This window comes from Aureococcus anophagefferens (assembly GCF_000186865.1).
Source record: "Aureococcus anophagefferens unplaced genomic scaffold AURANscaffold_13, whole genome shotgun sequence".
Taxonomy (NCBI): Eukaryota; class Pelagophyceae; order Pelagomonadales; family Pelagomonadaceae; genus Aureococcus; species Aureococcus anophagefferens.
Genome location: NW_008705573.1, coordinates 535,785 through 553,420, shown reverse-complemented (window position 1 = coordinate 553,420; position 17,636 = coordinate 535,785). Strand labels below are relative to the sequence as shown.

General features: G+C 72.9%; 4 protein-coding genes across 4 annotated transcripts; 2 read left to right on the top strand and 2 right to left on the bottom strand.

Annotated features, from left to right (window-relative positions):
* Positions 1-1,167: 1,167 nt before the first annotated feature.
* On the top strand, positions 1,168-9,641 carry AURANDRAFT_65147 (hypothetical protein; the record flags this gene model as incomplete). Its single annotated transcript, XM_009040096.1, has 6 exons — positions 1,168-4,661; positions 4,796-5,003; positions 5,644-6,737; positions 6,912-7,527; positions 8,557-8,903; positions 9,032-9,641. 6 exons carry the CDS (start codon positions 1,168-1,170, stop codon positions 9,639-9,641), a joined length of 6,369 nt encoding a protein of 2,122 aa, XP_009038344.1.
* AURANDRAFT_28542 (hypothetical protein) lies at positions 9,642-10,286 on the bottom strand (the record flags this gene model as incomplete). The annotated part of the gene is made up of 1 exon (XM_009039947.1): positions 9,642-10,286. The coding sequence occupies one exon, from the start codon at positions 10,284-10,286 to the stop codon at positions 9,642-9,644; it is 645 nt and encodes a 214-aa protein (XP_009038195.1).
* A 2,517-nt stretch (positions 10,287-12,803) lies between these two features.
* Positions 12,804-13,442, top strand: AURANDRAFT_14936 (hypothetical protein; the record flags this gene model as incomplete). The annotated part of the gene is made up of 1 exon (XM_009040097.1): positions 12,804-13,442. A coding segment is annotated over one exon (639 nt), but the record flags the coding sequence as incomplete, so codon positions are not given.
* A 1,239-nt stretch (positions 13,443-14,681) lies between these two features.
* On the bottom strand, positions 14,682-15,740 carry AURANDRAFT_65145 (hypothetical protein; the record flags this gene model as incomplete). The annotated part of the gene is made up of 1 exon (XM_009039946.1): positions 14,682-15,740. The coding sequence occupies one exon, from the start codon at positions 15,738-15,740 to the stop codon at positions 14,682-14,684; it is 1,059 nt and encodes a 352-aa protein (XP_009038194.1).
* Positions 15,741-17,636: the final 1,896 nt, after the last annotated feature.

Sequence of the window (17,636 nt, the reverse complement as noted above, 5' to 3'; positions counted from 1 at the left end):
GCCGGTCGACGGCGAGGTGCGTGTCGCCGTGGCGGAGCGCCGGGTAGTAGTGCTCGACGAAGGGCGCGTCCCACAGGAGCACGGGCGCCTTGAGCACCCAGAGGTGGTTCAGGTTCCGGCTGTATCCCCCGGCCGTCGTCCCCGGCAGGTTCAGCACGGCCCGGTGGGCGCTGTAGTCTCGCGGGTCGACCCAGGCCTCGTCGCGCATGGGCGCCGCGTCGTCCACGAGCGCGGCCATCGTCGCGTCGTACGCGTCCGTCGGGCACGGAAACGCGGAAGCGTTCCGCGGCCGGCACTTCTGGCACTTGACGTCGAAGGTCTCCGGGTGGTCCACGGCGAGGCTCAGCGCCTCGAAGCGCGCGTAGTTGCCGCTGTCGCGGTCGCAGAAGTCGTAGTCCGCGTTCGGCGCGTGGTTTCCGACGTTGCCCCGCCAGAAGACGTCGGCGCGCCGCGACTCCCAGGGCCGCGCCTTGGCGGCCTCGTGCAGCGCCTTGGCGGCGCGGCCCCACTTGTTCACGTCGCCGTTCTCGAAGAAGGGGTTCGGCACGAGGACGCCGAGGCCGCCGTAGCCCTTTTTTTTGGAGATGACGAGGAGCGGCGTCGCGGGATCGCCGCCGGTGCGCGCGGGCCAGGAGTCGCCGCCCGTCGAGTCCTTCTCGAAGAGGTAGAGCGCGTTGGGCAGGGCGACCCGCCTGTGCGCGCTCAGCACGTACGCGGCGTGCTTCTTGTGCTTGCTCTGGTCGAGGAATTTGTCGGACACGAAGAGCCGGCCGCGGAGGAAGACGCAGAGCTGGTCGCCGTGCCGCGCCAGCGACGCCGCGTACTTGCGCGCCTCCTCGGCCGTCGTGCGCGCGGCGTACGCGGCGACGGAGCGCTTCAGTTCCGCGCGGATCATCGCCGGGCCGTCCCAGGGCGTCGTGCCGTCGTGCGCGAGCTCCGGCGTCCACGGCGCCGCGCGCGCGAGCGCGACGAGCGTTACCGCGACGCGTCGTAGCATCGTAGGGCGCATTGCGACCTGGTTGGCGGTGTGCGCTCTGGCTAGCCGCTAAAAAAGAGCACGGTTCATTGCGACACAGTATGGCAACGTCGACTCGATACTGCAAGTTGACGCCGTTTGGGGCAGCATGATGGCGTAGGCAAACCGAATCAAATGTGAGCACTCACACAATGGACGACGCGACGAAGCGGGGCTACGGCATGATGATGCTGGAGCAGGGGCTGCCCAAGTCCCACTTCTACGCGTCGGCCATCGCGCGCCTGAAGCGGGACGTGGCGCGCGACGTCGGCCCGCCGGTGAAGCCCCACCTGCCCTTCGGCGTCCTCGGCAGCGGCCGCGACCGCGTGCCCTCGACGGACCTCGCGGCCATCACGGCGAAGCTCGACCGGCTCCACGCGAACCTCGAGGCCTTCCGCGGCGAGCGGGCCGCCGATTTGGAGCCGCGCGGCGACGGCCGGGACCCCGCGACCGTCGCGCTCTACGAGCGGCTCCTGGGCTGCCTCGACGGGCCCCAGGGCCTGGGCGGGCGCTTCGAGAGCCTCCGGGGCGAGCTCGCGAAGGACCGCGCGGCGACGGACGCGGCGACGGCGGCGATGGACGGCTTCGCCGCGGAGACGCGCGCCTCTCTCAAAACCGTCGCCGAGCGGGCGTCCAGGGTCGAGGCGGACGTCGGCGCGCTACGAACGTCCGTGGCGGCGACGACCACGGACGTGGCGTTATTGACGCCCAAGGTCGACGCCGTCCTGGCCAAGGTCGAGCGCATGGACGACGACTTCAGGAAGCGCTTCGACGCCGTCGAGGCGGCCGCGGCCGCGGATCCCCGGGCGCCCGCCGGCGACGTGCAGTCGCAGCTCGACGCCCTGGCCGCCGAGGTCGCCGGGCTCAAGGGCACGCTCGAGGGCGTCGCGCTGTCGCCGTCTGCCGGGCGCCGGTCCGCGCGAAACGCCGAGGCCGCGGTGAACAGCGTCGAGGCGGGCTTCGAGGCGCTCCTCGCGCGCCTCGGCCCCGACGACGGCCTGCGCGTCCCCGTCGACGACCTCCACGCGTCCTTCGAGGCCCTGCGGCGGTCGCTCTTCGTCGACGGCCCGGACTCGCCGCCCGTCGCGAGCGACGCGCTCCGCGGCGACGTCGCGTCGCTCCACGACTCCATGCGGGACCTGTCGGCGTCGCTGGCGCGGGCGAGTTCGGCGAGCGAGACGCTGAGTGCGCTGCAGGCGCTCCACGACGAGTTCCGGACGGACCGGCGGCGGCGGGACGCGGACCGGGACGAGGTCCGCGCGTCGCTCGCGGATTTAAGGCGGTCCCTCGACGCGACGCCGCCGCCGAAGCAGCGGCCGCCGCGCCTCGAGCCCACGGGCCACGTCGCCGCCCTCGCCGCGGACCTCGAGGCGCGCGCGAACCGGACCTTCGCGGAGGAGGAGGGGCCGGAGACGCCGCGGTCGCCCGCGGGCGACGACTTCGTCGCGCCGCCGAAGCGGAGCGTCGCGTCGCCGACGCAGCCGCCGCCGTCGGCGCGCCGGTCCAAGGTCGGCGCCTTCGTGGCGTCCTTCGCCGGCGCGTCCGCGGCGTCGAGCGCGGCGACGGAGAGCCGGAACCACGACTCGCCGCGGCCGGACGGCGCGTCGTCGCGCCTCTCGGACTTCCTGGCGTCGTTCCCCGACGCCGCGACGCCGGCCGCGTCGCTCGAGGTCGCCGACGACGGCGTGGCGGCGGCGGCGGACGCTGGAAGGGTCGCGGCCGAGCGCGTCGAGGCGGAGCGCTTGGAAGCCGAGCGCGTCGAGGCCGAGCGCGTCGAAGCCGAGCGCGTCGAGGCCGAGCGCGTCGAGGCCGCGCGCGTCGAGGCCGCGCGCGTCGAGGCCGAGCGCGTCGAGGCCGAGCGCTTGGAAGCCGAGCGCGTCGAGGCCGAGCGCGTCGAGGCCGAGCGCGTGGAAGCCGAGCGCGTCGAGGCGGAGGCCGCCGCCAAGGCGGAGACCGAGCGCGTCGAGGCCGCGCGCGTCGAGGCCGAGCGCGTCGAAGCCGAGCGCCTCGAAACCGAGCGCCTCGAGGCCGATTGCCTTGAAACCGCACGCCTCGAAGCCGAGCGCGTCGAGGCCGAGCGGATCGAGGCCGAGGCAGCCGCAAAGGCAGAGGCCGAGCGTCTGGAAGCGGAGGCCGAGGCCGCCGCGGAGAAGGCGGAGGCCGAGCGCCTCGAAGCCGCGGCCGCTGCAGAGGCCAAGGCTGCGGAGGAGGCCAAGGCCGAGGCCGAGCGCCTGGAAGCGGAGGCAAAGGCCACCGCGGACGCGAAGGCGGAAGCCGAGCGCCTCGAAGCCGCGGCCGCTGAGGAGGCCAAGGCTGCGGAGGAGGCCAAGGCCGAGGCCGAGCGCCTGGAAGCGGAGGCCAAGACCGCCGCGGACGCGAAGGCGGAAGCCGAGCGCCTCGAAGCCGTGGCCGCTGAGGAGGCCAAGGCCGCGGAGGAGGCCAAGGCCGAGGCCGAGCGCCTGGAAGCGGAGGCCAAGGCCGCCGCGGACGCGAAGGCGGAAGCCGAGCGCCTCGAAGCCGCGGCCGCTGCAGAGGCCAAGGCTGCGGAGGAGGCCAAGGCCGAGGCCGAGCGCCTGGAAGCGGAGGCCAAGGCCGCCGCGGACGCGAAGGCGGAAGCCGAGCGCCTCGAAGCCGCGGCCGCTGCGGAGGCCAAGGCTGCTGCGGAGGCCAAGGCCGCTGAGGAGGCCAAGGCTGCCGAGGAGGCCGAGGCCGCGCGCCTGGAAGCGGAGGCCAAGGCCGCCGCGGACGCGAAGGCGGAAGCCGAGCGCCTCGAAGCCGCGGCCGCTGCGGAGGCCAAGGCCGTTGAGGAGGCCGAGGCCGCGCGCCTGGAAGCGGAGGCCAAGGCCGCCGCGGACGCGAAGGCCGCCGCGGAGGCCGAGGCCGCGGCTAAGGCCGAGGCCGCCGCGACCGCCGAGGCCGCGCGCCTCGCAGCGGAAACCGACGCCGCCGCCGCGGCCGGGGCGGCGTCCGCGGCCCGGGCGGCGCTCGACGCGGCGCAGCACGAGCGGGACCTCGCGGAGCTCGCGGAAAACCACGAGGCGTCGCTCGCCGCCGCCGCCGCCGCCGCGGACGACGAGGACGAGGACGCCCTCGAGGCGCCGGACGTCGTGAGCTCCGTGGACTTTGCCGCCGCGGTCTTCGACCGGCGGCCTTCGTCCGCGGCGACCGATAAAGGCATCGCGTCGGTGGACGTGGTCAACGTCGCGAGCCTCGAAGCGACCAAGAGCGACGAGACGGACTTCGGCGGCGCCATCCGCGCCGCGGCGGCGAGCCGCGCGAAGCGGGCGACGCCCCTCTGGATGCGGGACACGCCCAAAAAAGACGAGTCGCCGAGCGGGAGCTCGACGGCGGGAGCGCCGGACTGGATGCGCGACAGCCCCGCGGGCGGCGCGGCGCCGGCGCCCTGGGCCGACGGCGCCGACGGCTCGTCGGCGTCGGAGCCGCCAAACGACAAGGACTCGTCCGCGTCGGGGCCCAGCGCGGACGGCGGCGGCAGCCTGCTCTCGGACTCGCGCGGCGCGGACGGCGACGGGCCCGAGGAGGTGCCCAGCGAGGTCGACAGCAAGCTCAGCGACTTCGACGACGACGACCTCGCGGGCCTCGGGCTCCAGACCGACTCCTCGGACGGCGGCGACGGGGGCGCGGCGTAAAGGTCGTCGGAGGTCCAGCGAGCCTCCACCGCGTACGCGTCACGTGCTCAGTCGCCAGCGCCATGATCCCCGGCGAGGCGCGGCAACCCGGCGAGCTGCATCTCGACCACAGCATGGGTTCAAACACTAGGCCTCGCCGGCGCCGCGCCGGCGGCCTCGCGCGCGCGCTCGTCGTCACGATCCTCGCGCAGGCGGCCGTGACGTCGCGCGCGCGCCCGATCCCGCCGCCGCGCGTCGTCGACCGCTACGGCCGCACCTGGGACACGATCTGGGATCCGCAGAGCCAGCGGCCCTACTACGTCGACGCCGCGAGCGGCCAGACGGCCTGGGCCCTCGAGGTCGACCCCACGCAGCCGCAGCCGCAGCAGGATCCGCGCGCGGCGGCGGCGCCGGCGGCGCAGGCGGACCCGCGGCGGCCGCCGCCGCAGGCGCGCGGCGGCGGCGGCGCAGCAGCAGCAGCAACAGCCGGACCCGCGCGCGGCGGCGGCGCAGCAGCAACAGCCGGACCCGCGCGCGGCGGCGGCGCAGCAGCAGCCGCAGGATCCGCGCGCGGCGGCGCAGCAGCAGCAGCCGTCGGCGGATCCGCGCGCGGCGGCGGCGGCGGCGGCGGCGCAGCAGCAGCAGCAGCAGCCAGATCCCCGCGCGGCGGCGGCGGCGCAGCAGCAGCAGCATCAGCAGCAGGATCCCCGCGCGGCGGCAGCGGCGGCGGCGGCGGCGCAACAGCAACAGCAGCAGGATCCGCGCGCTGCGGCGGCGGCGGCGGCGGCGCAGCAGCAGCAGCAGCAGCAGCAGGATCCGCGCGCTGCTGCCGCGGCGGCGGCGGCGCAGCATCAGCATCAGCAACAGCAGCAGCAGGCGCCGCCGACCCACGCGATGCCTCCGCAGCAGCAGCAAGTGCCGCCACAACCGCAGCAAGCGCCGCCGCAGCAACAGCAGGCGCCGCCGCCGCAACAGCAAGCGCCGCCGCAGCAACAGCAGGCGCCGCCGCAGAAGGCGCCCGAGCCCGAGCCGCCGGCGCCCGAGCCGGCGCCCGAGCCCGAGCCCGAGCCCGAGGTCGCCGAGGCGCCCGCGCCGAAGAAGAAGACGGACTGGCGCGGCGCGGAGCGCGCGGCGGCGCCGAAGACGTCCATCGACGCGGCGCCGTCGGACGAGAAGGCCGTCGCGCCGGCGAAGAAGCGGTCGCTGCTCGCGCGGCTCTTGGGCAAGGGCCGGGCGGAGACGCCCCTCGCGCCGGCGAACGCGACGGAGGCGGCGAAGCCGAAGCGGTCCTGGTTTGGGTGGCTCGCGCGCCGGCTCTGGCCCGAGTCCAAGCCCGCGCCCGCGCCCGCGCCCAAGTCGGGCGACTTGGCTCCCGCGCCGAAGTCGGGCGGCTTCTTCGGCTTCTTCGCCAAGGCGCCGGAGACGCAGGACAAGGCGGAGGCGAAGCCGAAAAAGGAGAAGAAGCCGGAGAAGAAGCCGGCGAAGGAGAAGCGGCCCAAAGCGGCCGAAGCCGCGCGGCCGCCCGAGGCCGACGCGGCGCCGCCGCCCGCGGCGAAGCCCCCGCCGAAGAAGCGCAAGGGCCCGACGGCGCTCAAGCAGGGCGGCGGCGCGAAGAAGGGCGACGACGCGCTGGCCGCCGCCGTCAAGGCCGCGGAGCAGGCCGCGGCCGCCGCGGAGCGCCGGGCCGACGCGCGCGAGGAGGCCTTGGCGGCGCTCGAGAAGAAGCACGAGGCCGAGCTCGAGGAGGCGTCGGAGGACGCGGCGGCGGAGCTCGCGTCGTTGCGGACGACCTACGCCGACGCCGCCGACGAGCTCGACGCCGCCAGGGCGCGGCTCGCGGACGCGGCGGAGGAATCCGAGGCGCGCCTCGCGTCGTCCGTCGCCGAGGCCAAGGCGCTCGCGCTGGCCGAGGCCGAGGCGGCGCTGTCCGCCGCGTCCGCCGCGCGCACGGCGAAGCTCGAGGGCGCCGTCGCCACGCTCCGCCGCGTCCTCGTCGGCACGCTCACGGTCGCGGGCGGCGCCGTCGCCGTCGCCGCCGCGCTCGCGCTGCGGCCGAACAACTCCTCGGACCAACCCCCGGGGGCGCTGCAGACGTAAGGGCCGGTCGCTCCGACGGACGAGCGCCGCGCGGGGCACACTCCAACTAGGCGTTACCCCCGCTTGCCGCACGTGTGGCGCACGTGGCGGCCGCGGCACGCCCGGCAGTCGCGCTCCTCCGCGTCCGTCGTCGCCGCGGCGGGCGCGTCGCCGCCGTGGAGCTTCTTCAGGCAGCGGCGGCAGTCGGCCTGCGTCTGCGTCCAGTCCTCCGTGCAGCTCCGGTGGATCTTGACGCCGTGGAACGCGGGGCCGCAGACGAGGACCACGTCCGCGTCGAGGGCGAAGAGGCAGATGGGGCACTCGTCGACGTCGTCCTCGAGCCGCGGCGCGCCGCCGTCGTCGGCGGGCGCGTCGACGACGCGGCGGCGCCGCTTCGTCGCGAACGCCTCCGCGTGCATCGCGTCGAGCGCCGCCGCGGCCTTGAGCTGCGCGTCGATGGTCGGCTGGCCCGTGGCGGCCATGGACGGGCGGCAGATGGGCCGCTTCTTCGCGTTCGGGAGCCGCGGCTCGCCGGCGGCGTCGACGTCGCCCGCGTCCGGCGGCGCGTCGGGCGGCGCGGGCGGCGCCGACGCGGCGGGCAGGGAGCGGCCGGGGCAGCTGCGGTTGCCGCGGCGCGTCGGGACCACGGCGGGCGCCGCGGGCTTCTTCGCCGGCGGCTTCTTCGCCGGCGGCGGCGGCGGCGGCGGCGGCGGCCGCGCCTTCTTCTTCTTCTGCGCCGGCGCGGCGCCGTTGCCCGCGAACTTGCAGGACTTGCCGTGCTGCACGGCCGCGGGCGCGTGCGCGAAGGTCCGCGGGCAGCCGGGGATGGCGCAGGGGTAGGCGCCGAAGACGTCGCGCGGGCCGAGCTTGATCGCGGGCTTGCTCCGGTCCCGGACCTTGGGGGGCGGCCCAATGGGGCCCCAGCGCGTCCCCGCCGCCACGGGCGCCGCGGTGGCCGGCGCGGAGGCCGCGGGTGCGGGAACGGGGGGCTCCTCGGGTGGCGGCGCGGCGGCGGGCGCGGGCGCGAGCGCGGGCGCGGCGGCGGGCGCGGGCGCGAGCGCGGGCGCGGGCGCGGGCGCGGGCGCCGCGGCGGTGGCCGGCGGCGCCGCGGGCGCGGGCGTCGGCGCGGAAGTCGGTGCGGGCTCGGCCAGGGACGTCCGCGCCCACGCGGCCACGGCGGCCACGGGCGCCTCGGCGGAGGGCGTCGCGGGCCGCGGCACGGGCGCGGTTGGCGCGGTCGCGGTTGGCACGGTCGCAGTTTGCACGGGCGCCGGCGCCGGCGCCAACGGCGCCTGCGCCGGCGGCTCGAGCCACGGGGGCACGCCGTAGGCCATGCCCGGCGGCGCGCCGGCGAAGGGCGGCACGGGCGTGCCCCAGTAGGGCGGGAAGCGGCCCTTCATCTGCTCCGGCGTGTACCAGTAGGGGCCGCTCTGCTCGCCCGGGAAGCGCAGCCCGAGCGACTGCCGCAACTTGACGTCGCGGTACTCGAGGGCTTCCCTGCCCGCGGGGTCGACGACGTGCGGGTCCGCCATCGGCAAGGGCTGCCGCGAGCGCTCTCCCTGGGCTGCCAAAGCGACGTCAAAGTTAAGTGTCAATGTGAACGCGGCACGTTGACCTCAATGGGCTGCTCGAGCAACGATGGCCATGGGTTGCTGCTCTCGAGCTCCGTCGCATTGACACGCGCGCTTACCGCGTGATGCGCTAGAACGAACGATGCGCGTCCTGGCGCTGCTGGCCTGCGGCGCCGCCGCGACGCCGGATTGGCCCGCCGTGCGCGCCCGCGGCGCCAACGCGTCCTTCTCCTTCCCGGCCTTCTACGTCGGCGGCGCGGCCAAGTGCGGCACGACGACGCTGAGCGCCTGGTTCGCCCAGCACCCGCGGGTCCTCGCGCCCCGCGTCAAGGAGCCCTTCTTCTTCGGCAAGACGGAAACGGCCCAGCGGCGCGACATGCCGGACTACTTCCGCGACCTCCGCCTCGAGTCGTGGTGGAACGACTCGTCGCGCGCGACCTTCGACGGTACGGCGTCCTACCTCGTCGACAAGGACCCGCACACGCTCTCTAGCCTCCGCGCCGCGAACCCCGCGATCAAGCTCGTCGTCGTCTTCCGCGAGCCCGTCACAGGGCAGGAAAAGAGTGCGAAATTCCCAACTTCAAAGGCTCCTCTCTCGGCCGTTTTCCACTCGTTTCGGCTGATTTTTGGACGAGCGATCATCTCTCGGAACGGTCTCGAAGCATGGATGCTTTTTCCGGAACGCGCGCGCGCGGAACACTCACGTTGAAGCGAACTTGAATCACTCTTTTCCTGCCCAGGCCCGTCACGCGCGCGGTCAGCTACCTCCAGCACGCGGCCGCGAACGTGCTCAAGCGCGAGCGCCACGGCCGCGCGCCGGACGCCAAGTACCCGACGTGCCTCCTGGGGGGGTCCCTCGATGTTTGTGCTCAAAACGGCGCCCTGGCGGCGCACCTCGAGAGGTACGGCGCCGCGGCGCGGCGCGCGCTCGCCGTCTTCGACCGGCGCCAGTTCTACTTCGCGACCATGGAGGCGCTCATCGCGGCGCCGGCCGCGGTCTTCGGCGACATGCTCGGCTTCCTCGGGCTGGAGGAAGCGCCGCTCGACTTCGGCCAGTACGGCCACAGCCACTCGTCGGACCGGCCCTACAACATGTCCGCGCGCGCCTACCGCGACCTCGTCCACGTCGCCAGCCGCGACGCCGACGACCTCGACGGCGCGACGGGCGACGCGGCGTTCACGGCGGGCTGGCGCGACCTCTGGCGCGCGCAGCGCGCGCAGTGCGACTCGCCGGCCTTCGGCCGCGCGGGCGAGTGCTACGTCTACATGAACGTCGCGACGACGCTGTCGCGGACCGCGCTCCTCGACATGATGACGGCGCGACACGTCCAGCTGCGCGTGGCGCGATAATTAGAACATGCCCGCGGGCCGCGACTCGCGCCACGCCTTGATCTCCGCGTTGGCGAGGACCGCGTCCAGGGCGGCCTTCATGCGCGGCGCCTTGGCCAGCGCCGCCTGGACGCCGGCTTGCTCCGCCTCCTTGTCGAAGAACTCGACGAGGAGCTGGAACCACGCGACGTCCGCCAGCGACATGGACGGCCCCACCAGCCAGGGCCCCGGCGCCTCCGGCAGCGCCCTGTCGACCTTCTCGAGGAACGCGGGCATGTCCTCCTCGAAATACTTCTTCTCCGCGGCCGCGCGCTCCTCGGAGCCCTTCTCCATCTTGTTCGCGGGCTGGTACGCGTCGCGCAGGTCCCGCTTGTGCTCGCAGACGGCGTCGATGAGCCCCTCCTCGAGCGGGTTGGTGCCCGCCATGCCGACGTGCTTGGCCACGAACCGCTCGCACGTCTTCGATTGGCCGATCATCACGCCGTCGACCTCGAGGGCGGGCAGCCGGTCGAGGTTGCTCGCGAAGGTGCCGGCCGCCTTGAGCTCCTTGAATTGGTCGAAGGTGTAGCGCATGTCTTCGAACTCCGTGCGCGTCGCCTTGAGGAGGAGCCGCGTCGTCTCCCCCGTGCCGCGGCCATCAAAATAGTGGAGCTTCATGGAAGGCATCGTTCCAGAGGGCTGTTGTGCTTAGCGCCAGGGTTTGCATAAAATAATAAGTGGCTGGGTTGAATAAAAAGGCGGATTTGTGGGGCTCTTGAAGTTTTTGAGTTAGTGGCTCTGCGCGCAAGACGGCGGTGCCGGCTTTCAGATGCAACAAGAATTTTGCAAATCGGTGGTCATGGCGCCGAGATAGAGCTTGCCAAAGGTGCCCATCACCACTGCCAAAGCCCTCTTTGCCATCGATTTTCTCGAATCCGATCCGCGTCATTCGATCGGGGATCTTATCCAACCCAGCCACATTTATTTTAAATTTTCCCTCTCAGGCTGATGCATTATGGCTCAGTCGTGTCCCGTTAACATGGCGAAGCCTTGCTAGCGCCACATGCGCGGCGCGGCGCTGCGGCGCCTGGCGCTCCTCCTGCTGCCCGCGGCGCCGGCCGCGACGACCTGCATCAACGGCAGCGACGTGTCTCTCGCCCCGCGGCTCCCGAAGAAACTCAAGGCCCGGCCGCTCCGCACCGTCGGCAGCGACTGCCCGAAAACGTATGTCTACGACATCCCGGCCCTCTGGGACTACGACGTGCCCTGGCGCGAGCTCCACACGGTGTCGCCGGCGCGGATCTTCGGGCAGCCCTGCGGCGCGGGCGTCGCCGACGAGTTCGACACGGCGCAGTGGTCCATGGCCATGGTCGTGCTCTGGCGCCTCGCGACGTCGGCGCGCTGCGGCGCCGTGGACGAGCCGAGGGACGCGGAGTTGTTCCTCGTGCCGACGTGGCCCGCGGCCAAGGACGCGGACGCCTGGGACGCCGTCTGCGATCGGGAAGCGAACGAGAACGAGACGAAGGCGCTGCCCCACCTCGACGAAGCGCGGGCCCACCGCCACGTGCTGCTCGTGGGCAAGGGCCACACGAAGCCCCGGGGGAAATGCGACAGGTGGTGGCGCAAGCCCCGGGGCCTGCTGAAGCGGGCGACGCGGTTCGCGTACTCGGACGACTACTCGAAGCACGGCGGCGGCGAGCACGGCCCCTACGGCCCCGTCTTCTTCGACGACGCCGCCCTCGCCCGGAAGATGGCCGGCGACCGCGTCTTCGACGACGCGCGCCACTTCCCCCACCTCTACAGCGTCCCCTACCCGTCGAACGTCCACGGGCTCTCGCGGGCCGCGCGGCGGTTCCGCCCGCCCGCGTGGCGCTACGACGGCCGGCGGCGCGAGAGTCTGGTGTCGTACCTGGGCACGACGCACGCGAACAAGACCTACGCCGGCCTGCGGCCGCGGCTCAAGGCCGCGTGCGACCTCCGGCAGGGGTTGGGGGCGGCGGACCGGTGCGAGCGGACGAGCCCGCGCGACGACCGCGACGCCTGCGCGCCCAAGGTCAAGAACTTTTGCGGGTTGAAAGCGACGATGATGCGCGCGACCTTCTGCCTCGAGCCCGGCGGCGACAGCCCCTACCGCAAGGGCGTCTTCGACGCGCTCCTGTCGGGCTGCGTGCCCGTGCTCTTCTCGCAGCAGCTCGCGCGCGTCGCGCCGTGGCACCGCGGCCTCGAGGCCCTGGCGGGCGTCGGGGCCTTTTCGCCCCACGCCGTCGTCCTCAACGCGTCGGCCGTGGCCCGCGGGGCAGCAAAAGAGAGCGAAATTCCCAACTTCAAAGGCTCCTTTCTCGGCCGGTTTCCACTCGTTTCGGCTGATTTTTGGACGAGCGATCATCTCTTGGAACGGCCTCGACGCGTGGATGTTTTTTTCGGAACGCGCGCGCGCGGAACACTCACGTTGAAGCGACGTTGAATCACTCTTTTGCTGCCCAGGTGGCCCGCGGCGACCTCGACGCGCTCGCGCACCTCGCGGGCCTCGACGGCGACGCCGTCGCGGAGCTCCGGTCCAACGCGGCGGCGACCGCGCCGGCGCTCCAGTACGCCGTCGACGACGCCGCGGGGCCCGGCGACGCCTTCGAGATCATCCTCCGCGCCGCCGTCGCCGTGGCGGAGGCGCGCGAGCGGCGCGCGCCGTCCTCGGGCCGGCGGCGCGGCCCGGGCGCGCCCGCGCTGGCCGCCGCGCTGGCCGTCGCGGCGATCACCTAAGGTTGCACGTGATCTCACGCGGAGAGCGCCGTCGACGCGTCGGCTCCGCACTTCTCTGCATTGGCTCGAGCTCCGCGCCCGGACGACGCTCCTTGGAAAGTTTGAAACCGGCCAGCGAGCTCGAGAGCGTCTCCCCGCTCGGGGCCGAGCCAGCTCAGGAGCTCGAGGCTGCGCGCCAACGCAAATACTCGAGGCCGCGCGCCAACGCAAATACCAATCATGGCGCCGGCCAAGAAGGCCGCAGCGGCGAAGCAGTCGACGACAATGAAGGACTTCTTCGCGCCGAAGCCGAAGAAGCAGAAGCCGGCGAGCGCCGCCGCATCCACGCCAGCCGCCGCCAAGGCCGACGACGCGACGGCCACGGACGCGACGGCGAAGGCGAAGATCCTGGCGAACAAGAAGGAGGCCCAGAAGAAACGCGCGCTCAAGTTCCTCGAGCCCATCGCCGACGACGAGTGGCGCGCGGCGCTCGCCGGCGAGGCGAGCAAGAGCTACCTCTTCGCGCTCGCGGAGTTCGTGGCCAAGGAGCGGCGCGCGAAGACGGTGTTCCCGCCGCCGGAGCACACCTTCGCGGCCCTGGACGCCTGCCCGCTGAGCGGCATCAAGGTCGTCGTCGTCGGCCAGGACCCGTACCACGGCCCCGGCCAGGCGCACGGCCTCGCGTTCTCGATCAAGGACGGCGCGGACTGCAAGTTCCCGCCGTCGCTGCGCAACATCCTCAAGGAGTGCGGCGAGGACGTCGGCGCGGCGCCGCCGCCCGCGGGCACGGGCGACCTCTCCAAGTGGGCGGCGCGCGGCGTGCTGCTGCTCAACACGTCGCTCACGGTGCGCCGGGGCGAGGCGAACAGCCACCAGAAGAAGGGCTGGGAGACCTTCACGGACGCCGTCGTCAAGTGCGTCAACCGGCGGCCGGGCAAGGGCGCCGTCTTCGTGCTCTGGGGCAAGCCCGCGCTCGCCAAGTGCGCGAACATCGACCGCCGGAAGCACAAGGTCATCGTGAGCTCGCACCCGTCGCCGCTGTCGAACACGAAGACCGACGCGCCCTTCACGGGCAGCAAGTGCTTCTCGCGCATCAACGCGCACCTCGTCGACGACCTCGGCTACGAGTCGGGCGTCGACTGGGACCTGTAGGACCCGCGCGTGGCCCGGCAGCTTAATTTCGCCTGTGTTGTCGACGGCGCGCTCCACCCGCCCGACGAACGCCCAGCATCTCAGAATGGGAAAACTAAAGTGGCCGCTATAGGGCGGCGGATTCGTTCCGGCGCGCGGGCGAAGCGCGGCGGCCGCGGCGGCCGCCGCCGGGCCGCGCTAGATGTCGGCGAGGTCGTGGGACGTGGCGAAGAAGCCGTCCCCTTGCCTGGCGTCGTCGTCGTCGTCGGAGCCGCACTCCTCGGCCAGGGACTCGTCGAGCGCCTCGCGAAGCTCGCGCGCGACGGTTCGCGCCGAGTCGGCGACGTTTCGCCGGAGCCGGCGGCCGAGGCCCACCATCCAGGAGATGCGGCCCGCGGGTGTCGCGACGGCCTCCCGCGGCGCCGCGCGGGCCTCGTCGACCGCGTCGCCGCGCGGCGCCGTCGCCGTCTCCGCGGCGGCCGCGTCGCCGGCGACGACGTCCTCGTACGCCGGCGGCGGGTTTTCCGGCGCGGCGCCGTCGTCGGCCTCGTCGCCGCGCTCGGCGCGTTTCTCCGCCATGCCGCGCACGCGCTTGGCCCACTCGCTGTCCCGCACGTCGAGGTCCGGGCGAACCATGCGAAGCTCGAAGCGCTCGGTGCTGTTCAGGCGCCGCGGCGTCTTGTGGCCCGGCTCCCCGACGCCGAAGAGGGAGCTCTTCTCGCCGCTCACGGAGAAGCGCACCGTGCGCCTGCGAAGGGAGAGGGGGGGGGTCCGTCTCTCGTCCCGGCGGAAACGCGCGCGAATCTCTCGGGCGCGCGCGCGGGACCGTTCCGGGACGCCGGCGACGCGCGCGCGGGCGCCCTTCTCCTCGTCGTCGCTGTCGCCGTCGACGAAGAGGCCCAGGGGGAGGCTCGTGCTCGGGAGCCAGGCGTTCCAGACGTTTTTGTTGGCGTTTTCGGACGACGCGCCCTCGTCGAGGTCGAGGCCGACGAGGCCGTCGCTGGACCAGGTCTTGCCGCCCACGTCGGACGGCGTAGAGAGCGCCGCCATCATGACTCCCACGGGCCGCTCCCGACCCGGGGCGGTGGCACGGAAGGCGCTCCCCAACTTGCTATCACAAGTTGAGGGCCGGAGCGTCGACGCGGATGCCTTGAATGCCTTGAATGGTGAAGTTTGTCGATGCAGTCCGTGCCGCGACGCCTCCGGCGACGTATATTACCCCGCCGTGCCCGCGAGCCTCGCCCGCTCCGCGCCGCGCTCGATGGCGGAGCCGTCCCAGGACGCCGCCGTGCGCTCGATGTCCTGGTAGCGCGCGGCGCGGTCGCCGGCCTGGAGCTCCGCGCCGTGGAACTTGCGCAGCGCGAGCTGCCGCATGACGGCGACGACGACGTAGCGGTCGCGGTTGATCTCGAAGAAGCGCTCCGCCGCGTCCGTGACGCCGCGCCACTCGATGTCGTCGAGGATCATGAGCCCGCCGTCGCGGAGGAGCACGTCGGCCATGACGACGTCCGCGAGCACGTGCGTCGCGTTGTGCGAGCCGTCGACGTAGATCAGGTCGTAGGGCCGGTCCGGGTCGAGCTCGAAGAGCGCCCGGTTCGACGGCTTTTCCAGCGTTCGCTCCAGGAAGCCCACGGTCCGCAGCGGCTCGACGTTGTACTCGAAGTGCTCCGCGAACTGGATGTCGACGCAGGTCAGCGTCGAGCCCGGCGCGCGGCTCAGGAGCCGGTACCAGAGCCAGGCGGAGCGGCCCTCGTAGGACCCGATCTCCAGCGCGCGCGCGGGCGCGCCGCCGCGCGTCAGCTCGTCGACGACCCACGCGAGGTGCCAGTTCGACGTCACAAAGTCGTCGCGGAAGCGCAGGCGGCCCGTCGCCGCCAAGGTATTGAACTCCACCGTGTCCTCCATGGCCGCGACGGTCCGCTTAGCGCGCTCCGCGTCGGAGGCGCCGAGCTTCCCCTGGTCGAGGAGCGCGGCGAAGTAGGCCGTCGCGCAGCGGTGGCCCGCCGGGTACTCGCCGGCGCCGTCGTGGTGGCAGAACATGATGACGGCCTGCAGGATGTCGTCGCAGGTCGTGAGCTCGTAGACGAAGTGGTCGCTGCCGATGGCCATGAGCGTCGAGCCCTCGTCGTAGGTCGCGCAGCGCCGGGGCATGCGTTCGACGAAGAACTGGCCCCACTCGCGGTGCGCCTCGCCGAGCGTGAGGTTGATGAGCCGCACGGCCTTCTGGGCTCGCGCGGAGGCGAGCACCGCGAGGATGCCGAGCAGCCCCGCCATCGCGAAATTGAATTTTTTATTGAAGGGGGCAGCATGATGGAGGCAGCGCTGCTGCTCCTCCTGGGCCTCGCGGTCGCAGCCGCGTCGACGTGCGCGGACGAGCCGCTCTGGGTCGACGGCGTCGCGACGTCCTGCGCGGACGCGGCGCTGGACTGCGGCGCCTGGTTCTGCCCCACGTGCCCGTACGCCCACGCCTGCGACAGACACTGCGGCTACTGCGGCGGCTGCGGCGTCGGCGAGGTCGAGGACTGCGCCGGCGTCTGCCTCGCGGCCGAGGACTGCGCGCTCGCGGACTACGGCTACGCGACCTGCGACGACTGGCGCGGCAGCGGCTGCTGCGAGGCGGGCGGGCTCGTGTCGGACAACGGCTTCGCGCCGCGCTTCGACTGCGCCGAGTTCGGCTGCGACGGCGGCGACTGCGAGAGTTGCGAGGGAGAAGACACGACAGTTATCGGCGGCGCGCCGCGCGCGCCCTGGTGCCTGCTGCTGACGGCGACGGTGTGTCCCGCGAGAGACATGACGCACACGGCGCGGCGCGATCCCGCGCTGCGCCGCGGCGACTACGAGCGCGCGCTGGCGCGCTGGGCCAACGGCACGTCGTTGCCCGTGGTGCTCGTGGAGAACAGCGGCGCGCACCTCGGGAGCCTCCGGGACGCGCACCGCGGCGCGACGTTCGTGTCGTTCGTCGCAGGGCGGGAAACGGGTGATTCAACGTCGCTTCAACGTGAGTTTCCCGCGCGCGCGCGTCCAGAAAAGCATCCACGCTTCGCGAGCGCTCCGAGAGATCATCGCCCGTCCAAAAATTAGCCGAAACGAGTGGAAAATGACCGAGATATGAGCTTCCGAAGTTGGGAATTTCGCACCCTTTTCCTGCCCAGGTTCGTCGACGGCACCGTCGACGCGGCCAAGGGCAAGGGCCACGCCGAGGCGCGGGCCATCCGGCGGGCGCTGGACTCGGGCATTTTGGATGGCTGCGAGCGCGTGGTGAAGGTCACGGGGCGCTACTTCCTGGAGGGGCTCGACGCGGCGCTAGAAGCCGTGGACCCGGCGGCGGCGCTCGTCGTCCAGTCGGCGCCGTCGCCCTGGCAGATGGCCGACGGCGTGCTGCGGAGCGAGGTCGTCGGCTTCCGCAACGAGGCCGGCCTCTTCGACGGCGTCTTCGGCGGCCAGGACGAGGCGCGCGGCGCGCCCATGGAGCGCGTGCTCTTCGTCGCGGCGAACGCGCTCCGCGACGCGGGGTTGGTCGTGGCGGAGCTGCCCCGCCTGGCCGTGCCGGAGACGATCAACGCGGAGCACAAGCAGGTGATCACGGAGCTGTAACACGCGAGGTATTTTTTAGGCGCCTAACTAGTGACCTACTTGCACCAATGTTGCCGCGTCGCTGCTAAGCTCGCTCATCAGCTCGCCCCACACCCAAACCTCTCGGACGATTAGCCTCAATATGGCCTTCGCGCCGCGCCACAGGCCGTATGAGGCCGCCTGTGACCCCCGCGCCGCTTCCGTCCGCGTCTACTAGTCCCTGCGCGGTCGCGTGCCACTTTTGAGCGCTGGAAACGGCGTGCGCGCGACGACGCACACGGCCTCGGAAACCGCCTGCGGGAGCGGTCGAGCAGCGGGCGGCGCTGGACGCGTCCGGAGGTCGCCGCGGGTCCGTAAACCGTCGCGGCGGTCCGTCCATGTTGCGCATAGATGCGGCGCGCGCTCGACTGCGTCGGCCGAGGCCGTGGTCGTGGTGCGGCGCGCGGCCGAAGACGGGTCCCGACGACACGTTCGAGGCGCGGACCGCGGCTAGATCTGCGCGAGTTCCCGTCGACGAAGTGGCTCGTGCAGCTCGTCTATCACTATGGGTGAGCCGTGGCCCAACAGATCACGTCAAATACGCCACATCGCCGTTCA